The sequence below is a fragment of the Pogona vitticeps genome, chromosome 1, assembly GCF_051106095.1.
Source record: "Pogona vitticeps strain Pit_001003342236 chromosome 1, PviZW2.1, whole genome shotgun sequence".
NCBI lineage: Eukaryota > Metazoa > Chordata > Lepidosauria > Squamata > Agamidae > Pogona > Pogona vitticeps.
Genome location: NC_135783.1, coordinates 253042521 through 253070176, shown reverse-complemented (window position 1 = coordinate 253070176; position 27656 = coordinate 253042521). Strand labels below are relative to the sequence as shown.

Genomic DNA, 27656 nt, shown 5'->3' with positions numbered 1-27656 from the left:
AGAACAAATTAATTGGGCAAGGCGAATACCCAGGAGCAACCTACTGTAAGACAGACCCAGAAGAGAAAACAATACAAACACCACTAGTTGTCACTTTCAGCCCACAACTGAGACCATTCGCATGCATCATATATGATTTTCAACTCATCCTTGACAAAAATATTTCATTCTCCCAGGCCCTTGGTGGGCGGCCTGTACTTGCTTACAACCAGCCCCCCTAATCTCAAGCAGCTATTGACATAAAATGAATTTAACAGCACTGACACACAGATGAAAATTAAACCCTGCTACAAACCCAAAGGCCACCTTTGTCCCTGTCTCTATTCTGGCATCAATAATCACACACAACATCAGGGGCTTGTTTACTTGTTCCTCTGCTAATGTGATCTAACGCCCTCCTTTGCCAGCAATGCCCCTCTGCACTCCACATAGGACAAACAGGAAGTTTATGCGCAAAAGAGAAGCAGCTGAGATTTTAAGTACAGAAAGATGCTAGAAATCACCTTAAAAAGACTGGATATCATTACAAAGTGTGAAATCCTATATGGATTCCCACAATCTGCCACTTGTGTCAACTATGTTACTGTTATCTTGTCAACTGATGATTGTCATGATTCACAATCCGATACTATGGACAACATTTGCTATACGCAATTCCTAAATCCTAGCATACATAGTTACCGTAAGGGTATAATGAGAAGGGATCCCCACAATATCCTATTCTGCTACTAAGAAATTATTCTCACTTTGTCCATTATCTGTATCCTAGTCATGGGGTCATTTATAAATATGGCAGTCATAAAGTCTCACTCTAATGTCTGAGGAAGTGGACTTGATCCATGAAAGCCCACATGAAAATATAACAATTAGTCTTTAAGGTGCCCCTATGTATTTGTCTCTTGTTTTTGCTTTTGGGGAAAGTTGCTTTTCCCACCCTGTTCCAAAATGGCAGAGGGAAAGATTCTGTGCTTCCTTCTTGAAAGGTGGTTGGGGAAGAAAAGACAAACAGCAACAAAGGAACTGGAAAACAAACAAACAACAAGAAGGGGCTGATCCAGTGACAGAGACAGAATAAGCCAATTGAATTAGTGGCAAGTGGTAAAAACAGTAGGGCACACACTCCCCCCCCCCCCCCCGCCGATACTATGTTTGAAGGCATACAAGACTGCAGTTTTCTCAACATATTATAATCCAGTTCTTCAGACTTTAGTGAACTCATATTACTCCCACCAGTGAAGGCAGGGAATAGAGATGACGGTGACAGGCGTTAGCTGGCCTGAGGCTCTGTAACAAGTCCATGCCTGAAATGTGATTCAATCCACGTTTTCCAGCACTTAGTTCTGAACCAGGATGGAAGAGCTCCTGATTATTGTTTGAGGACTTTGGGTGACCCCATAAAGTGTATAATAAAAGGAAGAACAAACCCTTTTAGCACGTTAGACACATGTAATCAGTTTTGAAATTTGAATAAATCAAAGTGGGGGCCATTGCTGGTGGAGGAGAATTCACGTTAGCTATGCCTCTTGTGAAGTATTCACAGCCTTCATCCTGCCTTGGTTTTGTGATGGATTTTTCTTTTCTTTTCACAAAAGACTGATATACAAGCTTCAGTTGAACCACAGCCCTTGGTTTTGCTGTATGGTACATATCTAGGTCTGATGTGAAAAATACTTGTTAAATTCCTTATTCTCACCTGTTTAAGGTATCCTGTTCTGGTAAGACACTTCAAGTAATTTCCAGCATGTATGAGAGATCTCTCCTATATGAGAACAAGACCAAGAGCTCTTTTTCTGCACTTTGAATAAAATGTTTTTGCTCAGAGATAGTGTTTGTTTCATTTCAGAAGCAGTGCACAAGTGCAGACACACAGCACAAACAAAGGAGGGCTGATTGATTGTTCAAAAAGGTGCCATAAACCAGATAGGTTTTGTTTTGAAATGTCCACATAGGAAGGCATGGCCATCATAGTTTTGTCCTGTTTTCACAAATTGGCCAAAATCCTCTTGCATAGTTACAGTGGCATGATGAACTTTTGGAGGCAAATTGCTCGAGATTCAGAAACCATCATAGATATTATCTGTTGGATACTGAGCCCTGCGATTCAGTGCACACTAGATATGTATACTGTGATTTTATGAGTTGAGGCCATTCACTTTCACGAGTGATACTGTTAGAATTGCACTAGTGTAACTGTGCAAAAAGGATTTTGGCTATGATGTAAGTTACATAATTTGTGTATAAATAGTTCTAATTAAAAAAGAACTCTCAATGATAGCACCAAAAATACCTTGCCTGCTTTAGTTGACAAGGAAAATTTGTGATTTCTCATCCTCATATGCAAGGATGAGATAAGTAGGATTTATATTGCTATGTTAAACTATGGCTGGGAAATCAGTAGCCTCCAGATGTTGTTAGTTTCCTGTTCCCATGAGCTCTCCTCCAGATTGGCGAGTAGTAAAGAATGATGATGGGAGAAGTAATCTGTGGAGGGCGGGTAACAGGTTGTTTACCCTGCTCTGGCTTTCAAAAAGATTCAGGGCTGGGATGTGCTTTCTGAAAAGACATGTAGGGCCTTAAATCCTGCTGCTGTAACGTGATTATGTGTATCAGTCTGACCTTGTGGGTGTGCTTTACTTCAGGCATTGGCAGCCTGGAGTTATACAGGTGGTATGGACTACTGTACTAATGACCAGTGGTTAGGGATTATGGGAGACGTTGTCCCAAGACTCTGGAGGGTTCCAAATTGCCTACGTCAGTGTAAGGACCAGTATGTGCCTCTGCATCTGATCCAGCACCTGCTCTTTGTACCGGACTAGCTGCGCCTGTTAACATCATCTTTCCACCCCCACACTATCACTGTCGGGAACAGGACTGCATTTACCTTTTTTTCAATCTTAACCGGGTCCATCTGAATTCTCATTGATGTACTAGTGGACTTCTCTGTGTGTCACATCTATGCCACAAGTGGGTAGGGGAGATGACACCAATGCATTAGTCACCTCCGTTGGTTTGGTTGAAAATGCATCCAACACGATGGCATGAGTATTGCTCTATTTTTGTTATAGGGCCAACCCTGTGAATTAGAGACCTCCAAAAGGTCCTGTCACTAACAGCCAAGTACAAATCTTGCAAACCAAAGTGTCTGGATTATTTTCTTGACTTGAGCTTGTTGATCTTTGATTCTCATTCGTGACTCTACAGTGTCATTAGTAAGGCTGAATGCCGCTGTGGGTATGCAATTTAAAACCTGTTAAGTCCCTACTGTTCTTAATGGCCTCCTCTCTATGTGTCTCTCTCAGGGGCTGCAGTGAATCTAACCCTAGTGACTCCAGAAAAAGCCATCAAGCTAGCTGCCAATGATTTCTTTCGACATCATCTTGCCAAAGATGGGTGAGTAAAGTGGGGAGTCTGTGCATAGCTGTCTTCAACAGGGAAGGTGGGATTTGTACTGGGATTGGTTGACCTTATTCCCATTGTGCATTGGGATAGGTAGATACTGGACTCCTTGTCTCAGCAATAGGCTCAAGAGCAGCTTCCAGCTATTCTTTTGAGCCTGCCTTGGAAGCAATGGGACTCTATGGACACCTGCCATCTCTGAAGCAGGTATTTATGTTTCCAGAAGACACTCTGGTTTTTCATCTTTTCATTCCTTTTGTGCTGAATGGTCCCTAAATTGGCAAGAAGATACATTCCCTTTCCACTCCAGGAAGGGTTGTTGATCATGTCGGTACAAAGTAAAGGGGTTTTTTTGTACACTTTTTTGTTTATGAGCGACTACATTGAGATGCAGATGTATAGCCTTTTGGCAGTAATTTCAAGAAGAAATCATTCAACACCCCAGTTTGCTTATCCAAGTCCAGATGTGGAGCTTTTCATCCCAGGAAGTCTGAAGAGGTGGACTTATCCAAAAAAGCTCATGTTAAAATATAACTATTAGTCTTTAAGATGCCACAATGTTTTTGTCTTCTTTATTTTGTTTGTTTGTTTTGTTTTGTTTTGATCTGACATGCTGGCACATCTATGTCTTCGAAAACTACATCCCAGGATAGTAACTGTTGTCTATGCAAATAGGAATTCCATTTCCAGGGTGACTGAATCACGCCCTCTTTCTTTTTTTAAACTCCCTCGGGTCATCCACAGGTCATTGTGTTCACTGTGGAATTGTGGACTTCACCCACCAGGATGACAATCCCAGTATTGTTTCCTGATCAAAAGACCTTCTAATGTTTAACTGTCTTTGCCCCTGAGGGATCAATGTGTCCACCAGCCACTAGATAATGGGCTGTGCTGCATGAAAGCTTTGCTAATCAGTTAGTCATTAAAATGACACAGGACTTTGTTACTTTTTGCTGCAATAGTCAACTGCCCCTTCTGGTAACTTCAGTTCAATATGGCTTCTATTGACTTTATACCTAGTGTTTCATCTAAAATCAATATTCAGCTATGCTCAAATAAGGAGTGATAATTCCCCCTGCCTCCCCCCCCCCCGTTAATCTGCCATCTGACTTACAAGAGACTTCTGTTTCCCATCAGTGCTAGGGCAGTGGCACTCTTATGTTTTCAAAGGTGCGACAGCCATGTTTTTCAGTTTTCATAGCCTTCAGTGGGACTGAGGGTCTTTTTGCATTTTATTTATCCTATAAATCTATTCAAACAACTTTCGGTTTATGGATGAGAAGTATTGTGCTTCTGCATCCATGATTCAGAACACCAGGAAATGGCCTGATATTGCTGCACAATATCATGCTCCCATTGCCAGCAGGAAAAAGATTGCCAAGTCTTAAATACCAAAGGGCATGCATACTTGTCAAAAAAACCCAACCAACCAAACAAAAAAACAAAAACAAACCAGCCATGACAATTGCTTTGTGTTTGGTTGAGAAGTGGTTAATTGATGGGAAAAGGAGTCAGTTCCTGGAAGTTTCCCCCTTTCTTGGTGTCACTTTGCAAATGGAAAGGAGCACAAGAGGGTATCTTATAGGCCAGCGGTCCTCAAACTTTTTGGAACTGCGGACCAGTTGGGGGGGTGGGCGTGCATGGGGGCACTCCTGCACTTTTGGGTAAGCATGTCACACTCATGGGGGGCATGTCACGCTCATACGCATGCACGCAAGTGCGACACACCCCTCTGCTAGTGCAACTTATCCACCTTGCAGGCGGGGGGTGGGGTGGAGATCCTCTTTTTAAAAAAGGGGGGTGGGTTTGTGGGTTTGCCCGGAGGTATTCGAGCAAGCTGCAGGAGTCGAGAAAGGAGAGGTGGTGGTGGCAGCTAGAAAGGACTGGGGAAGGCTATCAGAGAAGAAGTGAAGCTGCAGGGGAGGGGAGCAAGAGCAAGAGCGGGGGCTCTGTGCCAGGCACCTGCCAGAGAAAGAGGGAGAGGGAGGGAGAAGAGGCGGCAGCCGCTGCCACTACCACCACCACAGCAAAAGGAGGCAGGAAAGAAAGGGGAACCTTCTCGCAGAGCCCGCCTAGGCGCAAGTGAAGGAGCAACAACAGCAGGCGCCGGGAGGGGGGCAGTAGCAGGAGGCTGGCAGGGAGGTGGAGGTGGCTGAGGGGAGCTGGTCAGGCCGGGGCTGCAAGGAGGATGCGGCTGAAACTCGGCTTCCTTTTGCGTGCAGTGCTGCTGCTAGGCTCCATGCACGGGGGCACCCCTGCACTCATGGTGGGCATGTCATGCTCACGGAGGGGTGTGTCAGGCTCACACGCATGCACGCAAGCATGGCATGCCTACCTGCGAGCGTGACATGCCCACTGTGCAGGGGGGGCGGAGATCTGTCTCCGCAGCCCAGTCCTGGGAAGCCCATAGACCGGCACCAGGCCATGGATCGGCTATTGGGGACCCCTGCTATAGACCATCTTGACTGCTACCATGGGTGTTGTCAACATTTAGGCTGCCCTTTGCTATGTAAAGTCTAGCATCCTTTTTCCTGCTGGCAATGTATTGTATGATATTGTGCAGTTATATTGGGCTGTTCCCTGTCACAAATTCTAGAAGGGCAACTGCATGCTGGTCAATGTGTGACCAGGAGTCCTAATGGGGACTCTTTAATTAATGGCAGTTTTCCACTGCAAGTTATCCTATTGCCCTTCTCTCAGCATAACGACACAATAAGATTTTGGGCACTGTTGGGTTTTGCAATAAAAAAGATATATTAATGTTGAAATTAACTTTGTGTTCATTGACTATAATAAATATGAATATAATAAATTTTGAAAATCTTTTATCTGCTCTTTGAATCTTTCAAATACAATACCCTTGAGGTATTTCCATAGGAGTGTTTGAAAAGGGAAAACTCGATACATGTTTTTCCAAAACCAAAAAGGAAGCTGTGCCTTTCAGGCAATGTCAGATAAGCATACTGTATACAGTCTGTTCATTCCTCAGTTCATCCAGAAAGAAATTGCTCACTTTGTAACAATGGCAGTCTCCTTTTCAGATTATAAGAGTAGTTGAATGTATAATTTTTCTCTCCTGCCCCTAAATGAAAGGCAAAAAGAAATCTGTAGACAAGAAATGGCAGCCTGAATGAAATGTATCTGTTTAATTAGTATTGCAGATGTCAGGTCAGGGATTCTGACTCCTGAACAGAATCTCCCCAGTAGCCCTACAGAACTTTATAGACCTCTAGGGAAAAATCAGAAGCTTGTGTTTGTGACAGCTGGCATTTATTCCAGAAAGGGTTACTTCCAGAGTGAAACCAAACAACCATTTCCAGTTGTATCAGAATTGACGGAGTATCAAGGTTTAAGTTTCTTCATTGTTGCAGTATTTCCAGGCAATATCAACTTCTCTAATTCTACAAGATTTATTTCTCTACATTACTTATATGTTTCCTAAGTACAAAAATACTTCAAAGTTTGAAAACATCCAAAAGTTTTATGGAAAACTGCAGGCACAAATGCTTAAAAATATATGAAAATTAAACTTAAGTTGCAGGGAAATACTTAAGTTAGAATTCAATTCAAAATACAGTGGTATAAAAATACAATAGCATACAAAAATAATGTTTTAGTTAAATTCTAAAAATGCAAATATCTATCTGTCTGTCTGTCTGTCTGTCTGTCTGTCTGTCTGTCTGTCTGTCTGTCTATCTGTCTATCTATCTATCTATCTATCTATCTATCTATCTATCTCCTAACAATATAAAAAAGCAAAAGGCAGAGAATATATCTTTAAAACAGGAAAGTTCTTAAAAATAAAAAAATATTAAAGACAATGACTCTCTTAGCCTCTAAGTATATTATAACATTTGAATATTATAAATATTAGAATATAATATTTATATTCTAATAAATAATATATTAATTATATTCTATAATTTAAATATTCTAATTGCTGACCCAACCAAACCAATTTGAATCTACAAAGGAAAATTCATGTTGACTGTATTGTTGGCTTCTGGAAATGAAGTCTGCTGCTGCTCTGCCATATGATTGTTGTTGCTGTGTAATGCACAGCATAAAGCATTATTGGTACCAATGTTGATTGATAAATTCTTGTGTATGTGTGTGTGTCCTGCCTGTATTTATAGTTGTTTCAGTTGTTTTCCTTTCCCTAAACAATCCTTTCTTCAGAGACGTAGAGACCCAGGGGCCTGGAACACCACGAAAAAAAATATATTGGGAAATTACATTGTCCCTGCAGGCTTGGTATCTCCTAAGGCTTGTGACTCAGTATCTGGCAAGCTGACACTATGATAACATCATTGTTTTGACTAAAATTTTACAAAGCATGGAGGACTAAAGCTCTGACACACCCAAGGTGCTGTAAACCAAAATACTGTAACACTAAGGTATTGGAACTACAAAATACTATAACACCAGGGTATTGTAAGTACAAGGGTTGCAAGCGATAGGTTCTGCAAAACCACCTCCATATTTACACATTGCAAAATAAATACGTTCAGCTGTCAGGATTGTTATGCTGCAGTGCCCTTTCTCGGCTAGAGAGGTAGCTAATTATTTAGCAACATCTACAGTAAACTATACTTCAGTCCTCAACTTTGAAAACACTTATATTTTCAGGGCTACTTTTTCTATATTAGCTTTAATTGTTTTAACACTATTTACATTAAAAAATTAACATCTTGACACAGAACATGCTAAATCACTAATAGGATACCTGTAAAGATTCACTATCCCTGCTACTGTCTTTCAACCTCAGACCTTAGAAGTTACTTCTTACAAATAATTATAGTCCTTGTAAACATAGTTGTGGCAGAACTGGTTATTATCCTAGTATGTTTTATTTGATTTTAATATAATAACAATTTTTTTCTTTTTTCAGTAACAAGCAACCTTGATTCTAAAAACATTGCTGTTGGGTCACGAAGAGTCGGACACGACTAAATGACTAAACAACAACAATAAAATCTCTCTGTGTGTATTGATTAAACAGTGATGTACCCATAACTTTTTAGCACTAGTGAAAATCATCATCATAATCAATTTAGTGTTACAGAACTGGAAGGAACCCTATAGATCATCAAGTCCAGCATCTGTCAGGGAGACACATTGGGAAATCAAACTCCCAAGCTCTGGTTCAGCAGCTAGATACCAAAACCACTGAGCTAACCTGCAATTAATTACTTTAAATAAAAAGAATAACAAGCTACTGTAAAAGGGGGGGGGTCAAATTCTCAGCAATCTGTGCTTAGCCTGTATAGTTGTGGTAATTTGTATTACCACAGGAGCATCAGAATATTTTTTTCCAGATGGGCCCCATGAACACTGCCAGGATATCTTTTTGCATAAACAGGAGTTACTGAGTTAATTAATACTGGTGCTATAACTGCTTTTCAAATGTTGTCATCTGTATGTTGTTTCAAATCATGAATCTGCTGCCAGTTGATCCATAGGACCTTTTACAAGCGCTTAAGTGCCACAGTCTATTTATTTGCAATAAAATATGAAAATCAAAGCTGGCCCCCAGGGTCAAACTGCTTGTGGGATGAAGGCAAGTTCATTTCTTAGCCAACATGTTTTGGTTGTTAAGTGGCTTGTTTGTAATCACTGGGCTGGTTCCGTGGAACTGGTTTTACCTGGTACAGCCATCTGACTACACAGATTTTCTTGTGGCATCGTATTCCCATTAGAATAAAATATAGTAGCAGTGTGTGCAGGTGCATTTATACAGAGATAGCAGATGCAGTCAGCAGTCAGCCTCTTAATGTTGTTGCTGCTTTTGAAAAATAAAAGTCGTTGCTGAGGCAGCAGAAATTTACCTGCTGTTGGGGCTTGAATGTTAATCTGTTAATCAGGGATGACAGCTCAGAAGTCAGTTGCATAAAAAACAGTTATTGAAAAAAGAAAATAATAAATTGGAATGGGCCCATGTTTCCTGTTGTCTGGTTTCATTTTACATCCTTAGAATACGCTTGATAAAATGTCTAGCCAGTTTTTAAAAGCTAGGAAAACTAGGATTTTTTTTAAAAAGGTGAATGTAATGTTGCTGCTGACATTTAACAGGGGGCACTTAAACCTCATTTAACTTTGCCGAACTTCTGTGGTATGACCTACTTCTTTGGATTTCTGGCTCAATTTATTGTGTAGAAATTGTCTCTGGCATGAAATCTAAGCTTTCTCCTTCTATGGACATGTCAATATAGCAAGAAGTCTAGACACCCTTCCTTAATTTTTTATTTGGAGAATCTCAAGTCATAGAGGTGGATTTTCAAGGAGTAGCAATTTCTTCTTCTTCTTTGTAATAAACTGGTCAGGAGAATCTATAGGAACCCCCCCCCCCCCACACACACACACACTAGTTAGCAAGCACTGTTTTGCCTTTTTTCATGTAAGGCATCCTTGAAGATGATTCATTATAATGTAGCAATGGGCTTAAGATTCTCGGCCTACCAAAGCATTCTAAAAGTTAATTAGCAATGGGCTTAAGATTCTCGGCCTACCAAAGCATTCTAAAAGTTAACCGCAACACTCAGGGAGAGACGCATCATCTAAGGCTGCAATAATCTAAACACACATACAAGGAAATAAATCTTGTTGACACCACAGTAGTATGTTTCTCAGTAGATCTTCAAAGGGTTTCATCAGGAAAATTTTTGCCACAAGGATGCTTTTTTGACAGCTCTGCAAATAAAAGAAATCTGCTTTGTTCTTATCTTTTCATCTGTGATACCACTTTTTAAAAAATCCTGAGTTTTGGCTCTTGCCTTAGTCTTTTGTTTATTGTGTTTTCAAGCATTTGGAAATATTTCTGATATTTTGAAACATTTGGACATATTTTTGATTTTTTTTCTCACAGTACTTTATTAATCATGACTGCTCTCTGTGATGCAATGCATAGTAGGGTTTTTTTGGCTTTCCCTTTTTCTATCGTAACCTCCACTTTATTTATTGTTCTAGGCAGAGGCTGGAAACCTGCTGATTTTAGCTCTTTTCCTTCTAGCCATTAACCATTAATGCATTGACCGTTTCTTTTCTGCATGCAGTCAGAATCAGTGGGAAAAATGATACCTTTGCATCCTTCCTCCTTTTCTTACTTTGTGCAAGAGTTTTGCTTGGTGAACAGAAATGTGAGATGATGGCTTCTTAAATGCATATGCAGAATACGTATGCACTATGGGAAGAAGATTCCAGTTTGGAATCAAAACTTCCTATGCCTTACATCCAGCTCCTAGGATTTCAAAGTATTAGTAGTTTTGCTCCATTGTCTTTTGCCTTCCCAAGGTTTTGTTCCTCAATTCAGGAAGGATTTTAAGGTAACATCAACTCGGTGCCCTCTCCAATTACACAGTTGTGGAGTAATGAAACACCAAAAAGGGCAAGAGCCATGGGTGCAAATTATTGGACGAAATGAGAGGTATTACTCAGATACAAAGTTAAATATAGGGAGCTATGATGATCTCTTTGTGATGAGGAATCCCTCTCCAACCAGCCTTTCACACTTTTGCTTCAGAGACTGGAATGTGTGCTACATTTTAAGGTGAAGTTCTGCACCACCACTTGATTCTTTTTAACATTAGACATTTTTGTTCTTTGGATTCTGTGCTGAATGCCTGCTTTCTTCATTTGCAGTGCAATTGTGACTATGTAGATAACTAGTCCTGAATTTTATATGGTTTTTGTTTGGAAGCAGGATAATAGATATGTGCATAAAAATTTATCTCATTCTGCACAGTGACTAAGGCAAATCTGCTAAGTCAAGATGCTTGTGAAAATTCCTATATTTATTTATACCAGGGTTGGAGAGTCTTATTTTTTTGAAGTAATCCTGGTTATGCATCCCCCCTGCTCAATATTTTGCTGGATTGTATCAAGCTTTGCAACATGTAAGATTCCCAGGAGCAAGCAGATCCTTGGAGTCTGATAGAAAAAAAGCCAGAGGTCCAGTTCTAGACTATGATCTACCATCTGTCAGCGGTAGAAAGCAAGAGTCTCTCCTTCATGGTTCAGAAGAAAGTTTGGAAAAGTGCCCGCAACATATGGCTATTCTAGAGGTACAGAAACAAATTCCAAATAATGATTTCGGAAAATATTATGGATTATTCTCATGAAGGATCACACAGAGTTTAATCTATACTTTTTGAGTCCCAAATAGTGGCATCCAGAAAGTGTTTGGATTTATTTTTTTCGGAACTTGTAAGGGGACTAAGAGGTTTTCTTCAGGAGGAGGAATGCAAAATTTTGGACCTCCGTGGCAGATTTCCACATAACATACAAAATTGCTTGAGAAGGATGTTGTCAATTCTGATTTCCTCTCACCAATGGCACTTGGTATTATGATAATTCATTCCTATATTCTCAAAGAAGAAAATCTATATTTAGTCATTTGATAATCTTCACTGTGGCCTTACACCTATAATCCTCTTAGATGAGATGATGAGGAATCGAAACAGCAGTCATGCACAGGGATGAGTTAGCTGCCTATGGTTTCTTGCACAAATTACTCAAGTATTCACTGAATAGAGGGCTTGAAGTAACTTTAAGCAATGGCATTTCCTTCAGGAAAAGGATGAACCTTATACTACCTGGATCTTCCCACAGAGTTGAATATGCTGGCAGCTCACAGATTCTGAGCATCAAATGTATTTTGTTTTAGTGTGAAAAAGTAACCTTTGTGACACACCATGTACAGCTCCATATGCTGATACAAGTCACTGCCTAGTGGCCCAGATCCTCAGCTGCTCTAAGTCTTCTGAGCAGTGTGAGCAATGGACTCCAGTGACCGGGGTAGGCCAGTTTATGAGGGACAATATTCTGCATTCACAGGTAGTGTCTCCCCTGGCCTCTCAGCTGCATCTTGTTGTGATTTCAACCAAATGCACCTTCCCCACAGTTTTTACCTGCTTGCTTCCTTCTCCTGCTTGTACTTGCTTCTAGAGGGCTGTAGACTAGAACAGTAACTTTTCAGAGCTCTGTCCTGGCCTCCCATTTGGAAAGTCCTAGAATGCAATGCATTGTAGTATATCTTGCTGATTCAAAATGCTGCATCACTGAGAGTTAATGCAGGAGTTGTAGCTCCTCTCCCCCACACAGCAGCTTTACATTGCTGAGGTAGTGACAACATTGTCTGTCAGATGGGACATAGTGGAATCTCCCATATGACTGCTCTCACATTGTAGGGGCTAATTTGATGAAACTAGTACTGGATCTTCCAATCCTGATCTTGCTTCTCCCTTTAGTCAGAGGTGATCAGCACAGCTCTTGTAGCATGCAGATGGCGGCATGTTGGTTCACCTTGTCTTTCACTTTTGGAAACACTGTTGGAAACACTGTTGGAGGTCTCCATATGGATGGATCTGCTAATATGAATCTGAACATTGTCCCTTCCTACTATGTTATATTTTGCATGTATGTTCATCGTCTGTTACTGCTAAATATTCTTCATTTTGTTCCAGTGGGCTGTTACTTTGTCTCATGTATAAATAAGCTTAAACTCCAATTTATCTGGCATGATGATTGCCACGTGGGGGTGTCTCTCTTCCCAGCCAAATATAATCTGTGTGTTTCAGTGTAATGGAATGGGGAAAGATGCCGAGTGGCTGGCAGCCCTTTGCCTAGTAAGTCACAAGTAGAGTAGGGCAATGGGGATTTGGTGAGTCAAGTCCTCTGTAATTTCCATTTATCAAAAAGGGCCTATTCTGTGAATTGCTATGCTAAAATAAGTTGCAATGAAAGGAGACCTATTAGAGTCAATGGAACTTATGGAGGAGTTGACCCACCAAATCCCCATTGACTCAATGGACCTACTCTATTTCAATTTGCTATGCTAAGCAACAGGATTTTGGCCAATGAAATCTTCATCCCCCAGAGGTGAAGCTTAATACCTAAATCTGATTCCATAAAGTTACAGCTTCCATTTTGGAAATTCACTTTAAACTAGGAGATTCTTCTCTGCCTAGGTTTAAACTGAGCTTTTTCTCTCTGTCCCAAACCATATTTTCTAATGCCCAGACTGGCGGAGAGTTTGACAGGACTAAAAAACTAACCCGTTTCTAACATATGAGTTGTCTAATAAAAGTGTTGAGAATATCTTGCTTTTGGATTTTACACAAGAACGACAAAGCATCTTCTCTGGTTTTGTTTCTCCTAAGCAGGTGTTCTGTAACCGCGTACTATCCAGCCTTGCACTTCTGGATGTCACAACCTGTCTGTCTGCTTATATTGGTTTGTTCCTTTTGAATATGTTCCCACACTCTACAGCAATTTACATGAGTGGGTTGTTTCTTCATAACCTCAGGCATGATTCTATTCAGTGACATTCGTTTTGGGGGGCTTGTTCCACAGAAACAGGTTGCATCTCCAAAGGAACATAACTTAGCTGTTGCTTTGCCTGTAGGAGGGCTCCTCCAGCTGAGTAATTCATCTGATTTTATTTGTGTTGGTCTCTTTCCCCTCTCCTCCCTCTTTTTGTCAGGAAGAAGCTGACACTGCTGAAGGAAATGCTGGCTGGCTGTGGGGCAGGGACCTGCCAGGTGATTGTCACCACTCCCATGGAGATGCTCAAAATCCAGCTGCAGGATGCAGGCCGAATTGGTACCTTGTCTGTCTGTCTTCTCTCTTCATAGTGTGTGTACAGCAATAGAAACTGCCTCTTAGGGCTCCCCTGATAAGGGCGAGAGGGGGTTGAGGACTAAAAGCAAGGCAGTGGTTTTGAAGGGACATTAAAGGCTGAACCACTCCTGGGTTACAGGTTTATAAAAAGCTTACACCTCTGCCAATTTTTTTGGACTGTAATTCAACAGCCAACAGAAGGTTACAAAACTGAAGCAGGCAAAGCCATATCAAAGGTTATGTTAGCTGACACAGCTATTTTCCTTGGATGGCCCCTGATCATTTATATCTCCAGGAAGGATCTCTATTTTTATGAGATATTGTTTTCTCCTCTTCCTATTCTCTCTTTTCATATGCCTGACGTGGGAGGGTCTCATTTACCAGACCCATTCTAATGAAACCACATCTCTATGTTTTCCTGTAAGGGAGAAGGGAGCAGGTAAAAAAAACTGCTGTGCTCAGGTTGTGAATTATTAAACTGGTCCAGGAAGGCCAAGAAGAAGATGATTAGTTGCCCTTAGTGTTGTTTCATTTTCTCTGCCAAGCCCCTCTAACCACCAAGTGTTTAGTATTAGGAACACTATTTTTGCCCCAGAAAATGCTATTTTCCATGGTTGTATCTACCCAGCACTTTGGGGTGTGGGGATTAGTTTGCTGGTAGTGCTACTGCACCTTTGGTGGAACTGAGCCAACAATATTGTTTGTCTCTTAAAATCCAAATATAGACATCCTGGCAGGCATGACTTTTGTGAATATGCAGCAGCAACAGCAGTTATTTGCTGGCACATTATAAGATCTCCGTGTTCTTCCATATGTCTCTTGGCCTCTCTTCCTTGCTGTGCCTATTTCCAGTTGGAATGCAAATCATCAATTGGAAATATGCAAATTAAGAAAGCTGCGGAAGGGTGGGCTTTGTTTTCTTAGCTATAGCAGAGGCCAAGTGTACTATACCGGAGGGATTGACATGGGTGCCCTCTTCTGATAAAATAGGAGAACTACAGTGGATGTTGTTTGTGGGACCGGATCTCAAAGATGGTACTGTGTTTCAAACACATCCTAATGCTGTACTAGGAACATATCCTAAGAGGCAGTGTGGTAAAGTGGTTAGAGTGTTGGACTGCAACTGCTGAGATCCCAATTTTTGTCTCCCTTGAGTGATGAAAAGTCACTGAGTTAGTCATATTCTCTAAGCTTGATTGAGCTCGTTGTTATGAAGGTAACATGGGTAGGAAGAGAACCACAGGCACACCACCTTGCCATAATTAGAGGGAAGGTATAATCTAACAAGCAAATTATATAAATGGTTGAAGCCTTTGATATCACTAGGGTTAATCCTTTGGTGCCTTCGTCCAGTTTGAGATAAAGTTCTGGGGACACTCTGCAGCTGTTTTATTATTATTTTTTCCTTTGTCAGTATACTAGAAAAGAAGAAGTTGGGATACAAAACGAAAAGCCGTGCGTCTGAGCAGAGCATTTGGAAAGGCAGCTGAGAAAGGAGAGAGAGTCCAAATGATTGTTCCTTTTCACCCATAGCTGATATGAAAGTCATCATTTGGGGAGAGGAGGGAGGGAGCAGACAGCCAAAGGGGGGGGAGAGAAAAACCTTCACATCTGAAGACTGAGATTAAATAGATTAAATGTAGTTTCCCAGTCTGAAAGCCACAGGCCTAGTCTTAATGTTTTTTTCTTTGCTGGAAGCCTGCCCTCCTGTTGTATAAAATGACTTTCTATTCCTTGTTTTGTTTACATCAGATACTCTTTCAAAATGCACAACTGCTACTTGGTTGATAATTTGTCCTAAGAGTGTCCTTTGAAGCATATCACAGATCCAGTACATTTAGTACCATTTTAAAAATCATAAACAGAAGAACTGAGATATTTTGCTGCAGCTCTGAATTTGGGCACAGACTTTCCTTCCTGACAGCTGACCGCTTGCTATTAATGGGTGTTTTAGGGATAAGCAGCATATTCCTTGCACAGGAAAGTGTGGTATAGATGTGTCCTGTGTGAACAAAATAAATCATATAAACTTTGGGGTGGGGGGAACTGTACAGCATTAGGATGCCCCTCTAAAGCCCATGTGTTTAAACTTGGGTTTTCCCCAAGTGTACAGAGGGAAGGGGTGAGAACAATATGGAAACCTTCTCTGCCTAAACTGGCTGGGAGATTTGGAGCACTGTTAACCAAAAAAATAACATTTCCATGTTGTGGGGATGAAGGCGTAATTGTAACAACAATGGTGGGCTGTCACTTCACCACCATTACCCCCCCCCCCAAGCTCTGCACCGTTTGTATTTTTCTCCCACATGTGGCAGTAATAAAAGGAGGTGAGCTCACTGGAAGAAAAGTCCTTGACCCGGGGAGCAGCTCAGGGAGAAACACAGGTTGACATTTTCTGTGGCATAGGCACATGCACCCATACACACGCACGTACACAAAGACATGCACACAAACAGACACAGAGCGTGCTCCTAGCATTATGGTGTTGGAGCGGCATGGTGTTGTGGTGCTGTGGTGCTAGAGTGTCTTCCTAAATATTTAGACAATTCTGCTTTGCGATAGCAGAACTTAAGAGAAGATCCATTTTTGGTAACTCAGCATTGATCAAAGAGGGATATAGCCTGCATTAAGTGACAACCTGTCCCTTACTGTTATGGCTTTGTTGTTTAGCCCAGTGTCAAAAGCAAAATGTCTTGTTCCATTAATGTCCTAGTTTATAGAAAGTTGCATTTGTGTTCTGGTATGAGCTTTCCATGGGGGATTGTAAATAATGGTGATCTCTCAATGTCTCTGCAGCTGCTCAGAAGAAACTAATGGCAGCCCAGGCTCAGTTAAATCCTTCCACTGGTGCTGGAGCAGCAGAGTCTGTTGTAGAGACACGAACAACAGCGATGCAAATCACAAAGGAACTGCTTCGGAGCAAAGGCATCTCGGGACTTTATAAGGGACTTGGAGCTACATTGCTAAGGTAAGGCATTCCTCCAGATATTCTCTCTGGCGAGAGTAGTTTGGAAGCAGCCAAAAAGGAGGGAGATGGAACACAACATCTGTGTGTGTGTGTAAAAGCATCTGCAGGGAGTAGAAAGCTTGACCATAGCTTTCTGGCTTCTTCTGTATACTAATTAAATACATAAGTATTGTCATTTAGTTCACAGCATTGCATTGGTTAATCTTTGCTGTTTGCTATAGAGTGCCATTGACTCACATGGTACTTTATAGAGTAACAGAAGCACAGAAAAAGAAGCCTTTTTCATCAACACACGGAGAGGGGGACCTCCTAGCCCCACCCCATTCCCACCGTCACATTGCTTACCTGAACAACAAGGGTGAAGAATGGAGGTTCCTGCTCCCATGAAAGCAGGAAAATCTGGTTCCCGCTTGCATGTAGAGCTTAAATGTAAGCAGGACCTTTCCCCTCTTCACACTTGTCACTAGTTGTGAGCAAAGTGATGGCTGAAGAGGCAGGGTTAAGTGCTCTCTTCTAAGCATAATGTCAGTCGCAGGGGCTATAATGTCTGAACAGAGCTAGGGTTATCTACCAAGAGGTTTCCTATAGACATCTAAAGTGCAGGAAACAACCAGGAGACAAGGGGAAAGGTAGGAAAGGGAGAGGCAGATGTGACAGGGAATGAATATGGACAATTGTAGTTACATTTACTTAGAGGTTGGTTCAGTTTAAAAAGCCAGAGGAATGCTGATGTACTCTGCTTAGGAATTTCAGAGTACTAAATAGGATCTGCTCCTAAGAAAGAGAGCAGAAGGAGAGCAGAATGTCACTTCGAAGTGACAGGGAATAGCAGGGTCACCTAGTGCACTTTAAACAGTAAAGCAATTGACTCTTTCCGTCTCCTTCCCATGTTTGCCTCTTTTTTTCCAGAGATGTACCTTTTTCCATTGTTTATTTTCCACTGTTTGCAAACCTGAACAAACTGGGGCAGAAGACCCCTGATGTGAAAGCTCCTTTCTACGTGTCCTTCCTCTCTGGATGCCTGGCAGGCAGCACAGCCGCGGTGGCAGTTAATCCTTGTGATGGTAGGTACTGCAAGCGAAGTTTGGCCAGGGTGTTGTGTGTGAGGTGTGGACTCTCTCTCTCTCTCTCTCTCTCTCTCTCTCTCTCTCTCTCTCTCTCTCTCTCTCTCTCTCTCTCTCACACACACACACACACACACACACACACACACACACACACACACACACACACAAACTGCGAATAGCAACAAGTTGGGACCCAGACTTAACATGCGCATGTTAAGTGTTACTTTTTATAAAAGTAATTAGACTTTGCTGCTATTTCCCCTCTTTTATATCAATAGTGCATTAAGCTGCTTGTTACTTTTAACTTACTGGGAAGGGGATACAAAAATGCTAATTCTTACAGTTCCTACCCCAGAGATTTCATGTAACATTACATTATTTGTTCAAAAAAGGTAATGTTATTTTAACACAGGAAGTTGCAATGTTGGCACTTGTTATTCAAAAGGTGCTAAGGAGGAATGGTGCTACTTTTAATTATTTCCAACCTCTGATTGAGGCATCTTGAAACAATAATGATCCCAAAAGGAGACCATATTATATTTTATGCCATGGTGAGTGTCAGGGACCCAAACATCCAACACCACCATGCCTGGGGATGAAGAGTGCATTTTTTCCTCTTGAGAGAGACCAAGCCTTGTAGAAAAGTGGAGATACTGCCTGATTGTTAGTTGAAGTGGTACTGTTGATAACACAGGAGTCATTTACTCCGCCTGGACTGCAAACAGTTGAAACATTGGATGGGGTAGGGCAGGGGCAGGAAGAAGAGACTTGTGACTGACAAAGACTTCATTCGTGTATGACCTTTCCTATTGTCCAAAATACAGTTTAAAGGATTAGGACCAAACTTTGTGCTCATGCATCCCCTTCTGTTACCCTTTGCCTACCATATGCCTGCCTTATGGATTCCTGGTTTGCTCATAGTTTGCTGTCGCTGCTGAACATGGTATGCAATCCTGGTTTGAAAAGCTTGCTCCAGCTGTAGTTTGCCAGTTTGGATCCAACACCAATCTATAGGCTGATCAGATCAAAAGGTTATCTGTTGTTACCTTCTGAGGTTTTGAGAAAGGGAAGGGAATGGAGGAGCACACTGGGGTTGTTCTTGAAATGTGCTGTCTGAATGCAACCAGTCAGTATAAAGAGGATGACATAGGAGACATAGGAGTGGTCGTGGTAAGATTAATATGGTTCAGCAGAGGTTTAGTTTAGGAAGTGGGAGGTGGGGAGGAAGCAGAAGGTGAGGAGGTAGCTTGGCAGAAAGGGGTAGCAAAGTATATCAGAAGAGGATGGGATAACTCAAATAGAACGCTATGCAGGGAATGACTTGTTTGGCCAGTTTGTCCCCAAAATAAGAGACTGATACTGAATAAAACAAAAAAACAAGACAAAAAAGAAGACAAATGAAACTCGTGTACCAAAGGATTCCAGAGTCTTTGTCAAGAGAATCAAGATTCTGCTATCAGAATGACTTGAATGTATTTCCTTGTACTTGCATCATGATGCTTCTGTTACTTATGGGGAAGGGCAAAGAGTGGCTTAGGGCAATGAAGCTAGGAGGAAGCACTGACCCCAGGCCTCTTGGAGATTCTCCACAGCTTCCCTTAAAGCACCTGAGATTTTACAGGCATGGCCTGCACAGTTATAAGCCTATAATTCTTTGGATAGATAGTTCCTCTCACAGATGAATTAAAGGGTTTAGAAAGTGGCAGAAAGAATCATGGGATGTTATCCTGTTTGCAGAGGAAAAACTTCCCCTGGTCCTGAGAGGGCCGTATCTTCAGCCAGAGATGGAGGCAACCAGCACCAAGGGTGTTTGTTATGTATAAAGGCCTCATTGCAGAGCCTCACTTATATCTGCCATAGTCTAAGGCTCAGAGGCTTGAAACTGAATTGACAGAGAGACCGTGCAGTGTTCTTAGAGAGGGGGGTGGCTGGGCCAGGATGACACATATTGTAGCAGAGTTTAGCAAAAGCATGTCCAGACAATAACGGCTAATCTGTTCATGGGGAAACCATTGTCAATGTAAAACTTTTTTCACCTCCACATTGACAAGATTGGTGTCTGTGTCTCAATGGCTAAAGGATATATGGAGAAATTAACCAGAAACAAACTAGAGCATCAGTAGAGACTAACTCTGCTCTTTTCTTTCCTCAGTAATCAAGACCCGGTTACAGTCCTTGCAGAGGGGAGTCAATGAGGACACATACTCAGGGATAATAGACTGTGCCAGGTAAATGATATCATTGGTGATTTATCAGTAGCTGAAACTTGAGCACCTGTGCCAAGGATGTTGCTAGGAATAGTTATGAATAGCTGCAAGCATAAAAACAGATTTCTATGACTATATGAATTGTTAGTTTCTTTTCAGATGAGAGTATTCAAAGCTTCTTTAGGTCAAATTGTGAGTTCTTACTAAAATGCAATAAATCCACTAACTAGGCCTGTTGGTGGGTTCTAACACTCAAATGAACCTTTTTTTCCTCCTCCGTCTCTTGGCTTACCTTATTCTGAGTTTTTGCTGCTGATAAACCATTAGTTTTTCATAGCCAGGCATGTGAGATCAAGTGTGTTATATTTGGGCACACATGAGACATATTCCTAGAGAAATCTGCAGAAAATTGTGCCACCTGCCATGATACTTCTAGTTATTCTTTGCAAGGCAGCCATTAAAATAAACTGGGAATTTTGCATTTTACCTTGTTTTTGAAGTGCCTTTTCTAGATACAGGGGAATCATAGAATTGTAGAGTTAAAAAGTATCAAAAGGGTTGCTTTGTCCAACTGTCTGCCAATTGGTTCTATCGCTGAACAGCTTGTTTAAAGAGAATAGCTATGCCTGTAGTTTGATTCCAGTGGCTCAGGACCTTCCCTCTGGAGCAGCAGAGGGGATAAATAGTCACTAGCCTTTCACTTTCTCTGCACCTTTGCTTCTGTAAGTTTAAACTGGGGTTGAATATGCCCTATATCTCTGTAGACGGCCAGGCCACTTTCAGTAGGACTAAATTACCTGCAATTTGTGAATACACCCAAACTCTTGACCCACATTCACCTCCACAGGAGTATGGCTCAACTGTAGGTGGCATGGGCACACACAGAAGCCACCCATTGTCCCTGCCTCGTTGGCATTTAGATCTGACAAGGGCTCTTTTTCCATGTTCAGTTGATCATGGTTACAAAGTCCTTCTTGGTTAGAATGGAAATCAAAACTGTAGTTGGCTAGGGGAGGCTACTGTAGAGGTCAGGCTCATATGCCAACCTGTGCCCTCTACGGCAGTGGTCCCCAACCATGGGCCTCCAGATGTTCTTGGACTTCAATTCCCAGAAATCCTGGCCAGCAGAGGTGGTGGTGAAGGCTTCTGGGAGTTGTAGTCCAAGAACACCTGGAGGCCCAAGGTTGGGGACCACTGCTCTACAGAGTTTAGCCTTCCTCATGTGCAGAGGAACACCTGCACAGGGGCTTCAATTAAGAGTTTGTGCTCACTCTGTGTCCTTCAGGGCACTGAATAAGGTCATTGTTCTGGGTAGAATTATGTTAGTGAGAGAGAGCTCTATGCCATAAGGCATCTTGCAGGAATAGCTGGGTGAAGGTCTAAAATGTTCTGGCTGAGGAAACTACAATAAGGGTGTGGTGGAGGGCAGTGTGATTAGTAACCATCTTTCTTCTTTTTTAAGGAAAATCTGGAGGAAGGAGGGCCCCACAGCCTTTCTGAAGGGGGCCTACTGCAGAGCCTTGGTCATTGCTCCATTGTTTGGTATTGCACAAGTGGTCTACTTCATCGGCATTGCTGAATACATCCTAGACATGTTTCCAAGGCGCCAGGATTAAACCCCTCGCATCTCTTCCCATCCAATTGGAATTCATCGTAGTATTTTTGTCATCATGGTGTCCAAGCAACAGCACAAAGAGTTAAAGCAGTGGGGATGAATGTTCTCTTCAGACAAAGTTATTTTTTTCCTGTCAACATGGTCCCCCTATTTTTACCCCAGGGAGGATCCTAATTATGCATATCTCCCTTTTCATTGTCAGTCTCAAAGACACTGGTTAACACAGACTGTGTTACAGGCCCAGTGTTTCTCTTGGCTAAGGGAAAGTGAGCCATCTATGTTCTCTGAGTTACCACCCAATCAAGACAGAGCAAAAGAACTTGACTTCTCTCCCCAGCCATATTCTTGGTTATGATGAGGCCTCTGGGGAAGACAAGGGGCTGGTACCCACTAAAAGGGAGGCCATTTTGTCTGTTGAGAGGGCAGGTAATTATGAAATCAAAATGTTTGGGTTTTTAGGTAGTTCTCCTAAACACCCCTCCCCCAAATTAGTTGGACTTAAATGAACTCTTTGGATATTGAAGTAGGGGGGAAAGGGACAGGTGCATCCTCTGTGCTGATTTACGAAACGGAGCGCGTCTGTGAATACATGGTGCTGCCCAGTGTCATAAACTTGCTGTGAGCCATTATGGTTGGGGGAAGAACCAATCTGGGGATCAATTTTTATTTAATTTTATGCAGATTTATGCCCAACCTGTTAATACATTCCTTTTGGTCAGCTTGATTGATGCTAGTAATGCTGTTGTCCTGCCTGGTGTTTCAGTTGTCTGTGTCTTTTGAGCTGTGCCTAGAACACATGTATTCCTTTCTAGTTTCCCTCTGGGGGTACAGACCATGCCAAAGGCTAACTTGGAGTTGATCTCTGTTTTGGCATTTAATACTGCAAAGTTGCTGGATGGTACAGAGAGTTGTAGTTCAACTAAAACCAGTGGAAAACACATTACACATTTTGGGGAGGGTGCAGCTACACAGGAGTTCAAGGAATGAATCTATTATACTTTATGTTCAGGGTTTGTTTATTTTTTTTCCTGAACTCCAGTGAACTATATTTTAGCGATACCAGCTAGTTTTCATATTCAGGCCAAAACTGACAGCTATCTGTCAAAGCTTCCCTGTTACTTCTACAGAGACCTTCATACAGACATATTCACCCTTAGATGTGGGGCTGAGGGATTTCCTTAGTTCTTTTAAATCAGTGGTTCTTAACCTTTGTTACTCGGATGTTTTTGAACTGCAACTCACAGAAACCCCAGCCAGCACAGCTGGTGGTGAAGGCTTTTGGGAGTTGCAGTCCAAAAACATCTGAGTAACCCAAGGTTAAGAACCAGTGTTTTAAATAATTGCTCAGAGACAACAGTATTTCAATAGAAAAGCATCCCAATATTGGCCATTTTCCTTTTGTTTCATTGTTGTTGTTGCACCTTTTTCTGTTGGTCCTAGCAGCTTGATAACTGTCTCAGGTGCTGATATAGCACTGCTTAAACTTCCAACATAGCAGGATTTTTTTTCAAAAGAAAAATCTTTCTTTTTTAAAGTTTTCCTTTCCTTTTATTTGTTGTTGTTGTTGTTGCAACGTGTCACTTAGTTTTTCATTTCTCTGCCTGTGTAGAGTGCTTTAAATAATATTTCCTGCATTGCATTTCACAGAAATGAATTTTATATACAGATGAGATCTGCATCCAAAACTACTCTTTGTAATGTCTTGAATGTTAATAATGTTTGTGTTATTGTTGGCTCCTTTGAACAGCAAGCAATTTTATTTTTGTTTTTATTTTTCATTTTCCTTAGTATATAAGTAAGGTGGTGAGCTTTTACTTTGGTCTCCCCCAACTCCAAAATCAAATGTTAAAAATCTCACGTGTAGGGGCTGCAGATGGTGGGTCACCCACAAAATAATTACAAGAAATAGCTGTAACTGGTTTGTACTAGGACTGTAATAATTTAACTTCCTACATTTCATGCTGCTTTTTCTCTGTCACTTTAAATCCCTGCTCACCTTAGCAACTGATCAGTGTTTAAAATGTGTTGTGTAATGTCTGTCCTCACCTGAATGATCAAACGCTGCTTTGAAGGAAGAAGGCCTCGTGGGGTACCTTAAGTGGCGGTGGCGGCAGCTGCTACCAAATATTTGTGCTTGTTGTACAATCATTGATTCTCTGCCAAGGCTAGCAACATCTTTTAAGGATGTATTTTGGTATTTCTGAAGTAGATATCAGACCATTCTTTGGTATTTTAAGAAGCACAATCCGTAGGGTTCGTTTATGCACTTTAAAAAGGGAAGGGCAGCTGAGACCTCATTTTCCGCAGTCCTTGCAAGGTCTTTTTCTTGTTTTTTAAAGTAAGTTTGCCAGAACGAACTGGAACACATACTGTGATCGCAATAGTGTCTGTGAGATGTATGGGTTAAAGCTTTAATTATAGGTGGAACTATGCCCTGGTGAATGAAAGGGTTGTATAAGCAACAGTTTCAAAAAAGAAGAATCAACTGTGCCTCGAACATGTCCCCAGTTAGCAACGCTGCCACTGGATTGGTGACTGCTTCCTTTTATCACACAAGTCTCCTGCTTGAGATACGAGTCAGCGTCACTGATTTTGAGTGAGAGAAAGTGCATTGCTTTTGTGGTGCAAAACAAAATCTTCTGGAGCTCCAGCTGTAGTGAAATCGAGTGGCATTCTTTTTCAGGCCTCCGTACAGAACAGCAATTGAAATCCTTACATGTTGGCATTCCTGGTCTTTCAATCTCAGAGCTGAGCCTGGGGAATTTATCTTTTTAGACTGTAAGTGGCTCCCAGAATTCAAATAGATTGGATTCTAGGAATTGTAACCCAAAGAGGTAACTTTCCCAACCATTGTCTTAGGACATGGGGTCAGTGTGGATGCCAGCTATTCAAATGAGCTTCAACAAATGTGGAAAATGTAGATGACTGAGTAGTGAATCAATCAGATGTCCATATGACTTTGCAGGTCCAAAGCTCACTGGGTTACTATTGGGGAAACCGGCTCATTTCAGTTTTCACTGGAGCTTACTAAACTCTCTGGATTTTCAGACATTACTATTCAATTTGTCAACTTATTTTTTAAAATGCATTTGAAGAGATTTGGGGTATACCTGCAAACAGCAGAGGCCTGCATTCTTAAAGGATGATACCAGCTGTTGCTCCCCCCCCCCCTGAAGAGGAGGACATTCATCTGTAAGATAGGGTCAGGGGGACAAGCATCTTCATGATCTCTTTGAGATCTCGGTATGGCCCACAAGATCTCTCCTCCACACAACAGAGCCCTTTCTAAGGATGCCCTGGCTTTGCTGGCTTGTCATTGCATGAGGCCCTCATCTATTCCTTTTAAATATGCGAGTGTAAAGTAGTGCAAAGGAGGGCAAGCTGCTCTTCTCCAGATGTTTGGACCACAGCCCCAGTAATCCTTGGTCATTAGGCCTGCTGACCTAGATCTATGAAAGTCATATTTTGAAACATCATAAAGGCAGTAGAACACCTGAAGTAGAAGGAGTGGATCGGGTGGACCTTGCAGCTAGGGAAAAGACACTGGCTCATATTATTTTGCTTAGCATAGTGCATAGCATTAGAGTAGGCCTACTGAAGAAGTGGGGTTTTGGTGAGTCAACCTCTCTGTAAATTCCATGGATTCAAATAGGCTTAAAGGTAATGTAAGTCACAGCTAGAGTAGGCCCTTTTGAAGCTGTGGAACTCTGCTTCTTCAGTGGGCCTACTCTAGTGCAACTTACTACATTGAGAAGCAGGATTTCAGCCTTTGTGTGTCCACAGCAGAGCTGCCTGTCATATTTTCGTTTCTTTCCAGTTCTTCTTGGTTCCTGTACTCTACAATGCTGTTTTTTTTTCCTTCCTTTTCTTTTTCAGCATTTAAAGTCCTTGTGTTCAAAGAGCAGCACAGGACTCTTCGGCAGACATGTGCCCCCAGTTATGGATTCACAAGCAGAAGTGTGGGTATGGGCCTAGGGCCCTGCCGCGTTACTTAACAGCCTGGGGCACTTTCTCCCAACGCAGCTATTTACCCCCAGCCTGTGGGAGAAAACGTCTGCATCAGTGGTAACCCCTAGGGAGTCAGGGGAGATTAGGACTGATTTTTGTTGAACTGAGATGGGATAGGAGTATTTTTTTTATTGTTGAGAAAAATATGGATGTTGTCATAGATATTTAGATCAATAAATTCGCATTCCAACCATATTTCATGGTGACCCTTCAAACATAGATTATCTTTGCATTACAGTCTCCAACACTTAAGACTTAAGCACATCTACCTATAATACTCTGCAAATATCTGTCTTACACATGAGGTCAGACACATTTATCCTGAGTGAGTTTGGAATAAATACTAATGCCTAGCTAGGTGCTTGCTGCCATCAGTGTGAATTATAGTCCTCATTCTAACCATGCAAATCATATAATCCACATTTCTTCCTCTTTAACCACAATTGTGTAGTCATAAGCAAGGTGGTTAAAGTATATTAAGGGGACAAATATGTCTTAGGCATTCCATGTGAACTGAGAAACAAATATATTTTGCTTACTGTAACTCATTCATTTGAATAGGTTTTAAATGTACCAATCTGCACTACCAGTACTTTTACATACAAATAGCTATTCTGAATGCAGTGGAGTAACCAAATGTCCACAGCCCAAGATTGGTATCTGAACGAATTCTCACTTAGGCATGCTCCTGAGGGTGAACAGTGTCTCATGTTTACAGGAACAGATTATCATGTGAGTTTTCTGTGTCATTCTGTTTTGATAAAACACTGTCTCATGAATGTTGCCCCTCGGATACTCAGCCCTTTCTTGTAAAGAATGTTCTTTTGGGATCGTTCTTCAGGATGTCATTGAACAGAAATCTGGCCATGTGTTTGATGGCAGGATTGCTATTCTGGTGATGTTCTCCTGTTGAATGATTGTATGAACTCACCTGATTATACAGTTGTTATTCAGCCATGCTTCAGCTTTTTTTTTTTTTTTGACTTTGGCAGAAGATAGCTGTGTAAAGTCCAACGTGTGAAGTTTTTTTAAAAAAAAAGCCAGAGTTCTACCTCGTGTGTGTGTGTGTGTAGGAATGTGTATAACTTTTTTTAATTTTCATTATATTAATTTATCATTAAACTCAAATTTTAAATAAAACAGTAAATAAAACAATCTAATAAAATGCGTTCAAAAATCCATTCATGTCTGGCTTGCCTCTTATATTTATCTTGTCCTCTGAAATTCTGAATGTAGCAACCAGATACTGTACTATACAAATACATTGGATTCTATTTACACAATTTGTTTCTAAATAACTACTCTTTGCAAAATAAACAGTGTTAATAGACAGTCTTGGGAAAGGAGCAAACAGTTAACATAATTGTTACCTGACTTGATTCTATGACCTTGGTAGACTATAAATTATTGACTTATTTGTGAGTAACAAACTGGAAGAAAGTCCTTTGTCTCATGTTCTTTTTGTGTTTCAGAAATAGCAGATTTTTTTCATAATACTATGTGTGTTTCTCATTCCTTGCTGTCAGAATCCTAATCAATGCTGAGAGTGGGGATGGTTTCAGATTTTAGACTTGGCAATCTTGGATATTGTCTTTTGAGTGGAGATGATGTAATATAGGACTTCTTCACGCTCCAGGATGTCTGGCTCAAGGTCAGCAACCACACTACAGTGGTGCCTCGCATAGCGACGTTAATCCGTGCAAGCAAAAAATCGCTGCTAAGCGATTTCGTCACTATGCAATTTTAAAAAGCCCATAGAAACGCATTAAAACCTGTTT

At 41.4% G+C, this 27656-nt stretch overlaps 1 protein-coding gene across 3 annotated transcripts in view; it reads left to right on the top strand.

The window, feature by feature from the left end:
* SLC25A22 (solute carrier family 25 member 22) overlaps positions 1-27059 on the top strand; it is an 88027-nt gene extending 60968 nt beyond the window's left edge. For 2 of the 3 annotated variants that reach the window (XM_020784136.3, XM_020784137.3), the window contains 6 exons: positions 3300-3390; positions 13877-13995; positions 16810-16981; positions 17891-18045; positions 20201-20276; positions 21718-27059. In XM_020784136.3, the coding sequence (XP_020639795.1) occupies positions 3300-3390; positions 13877-13995; positions 16810-16981; positions 17891-18045; positions 20201-20276; positions 21718-21871 (767 nt within the window). In that variant the 3' untranslated portion in view covers positions 21872-27059. The remainder of the gene's footprint in view (positions 1-3299; positions 3391-13876; positions 13996-16809; positions 16982-17890; positions 18046-20200; positions 20277-21717) is intronic. The other variant, XM_072985617.2, reaches the window with a different exon arrangement.
* The last annotated feature ends 597 nt before the right edge of the window (positions 27060-27656 follow it).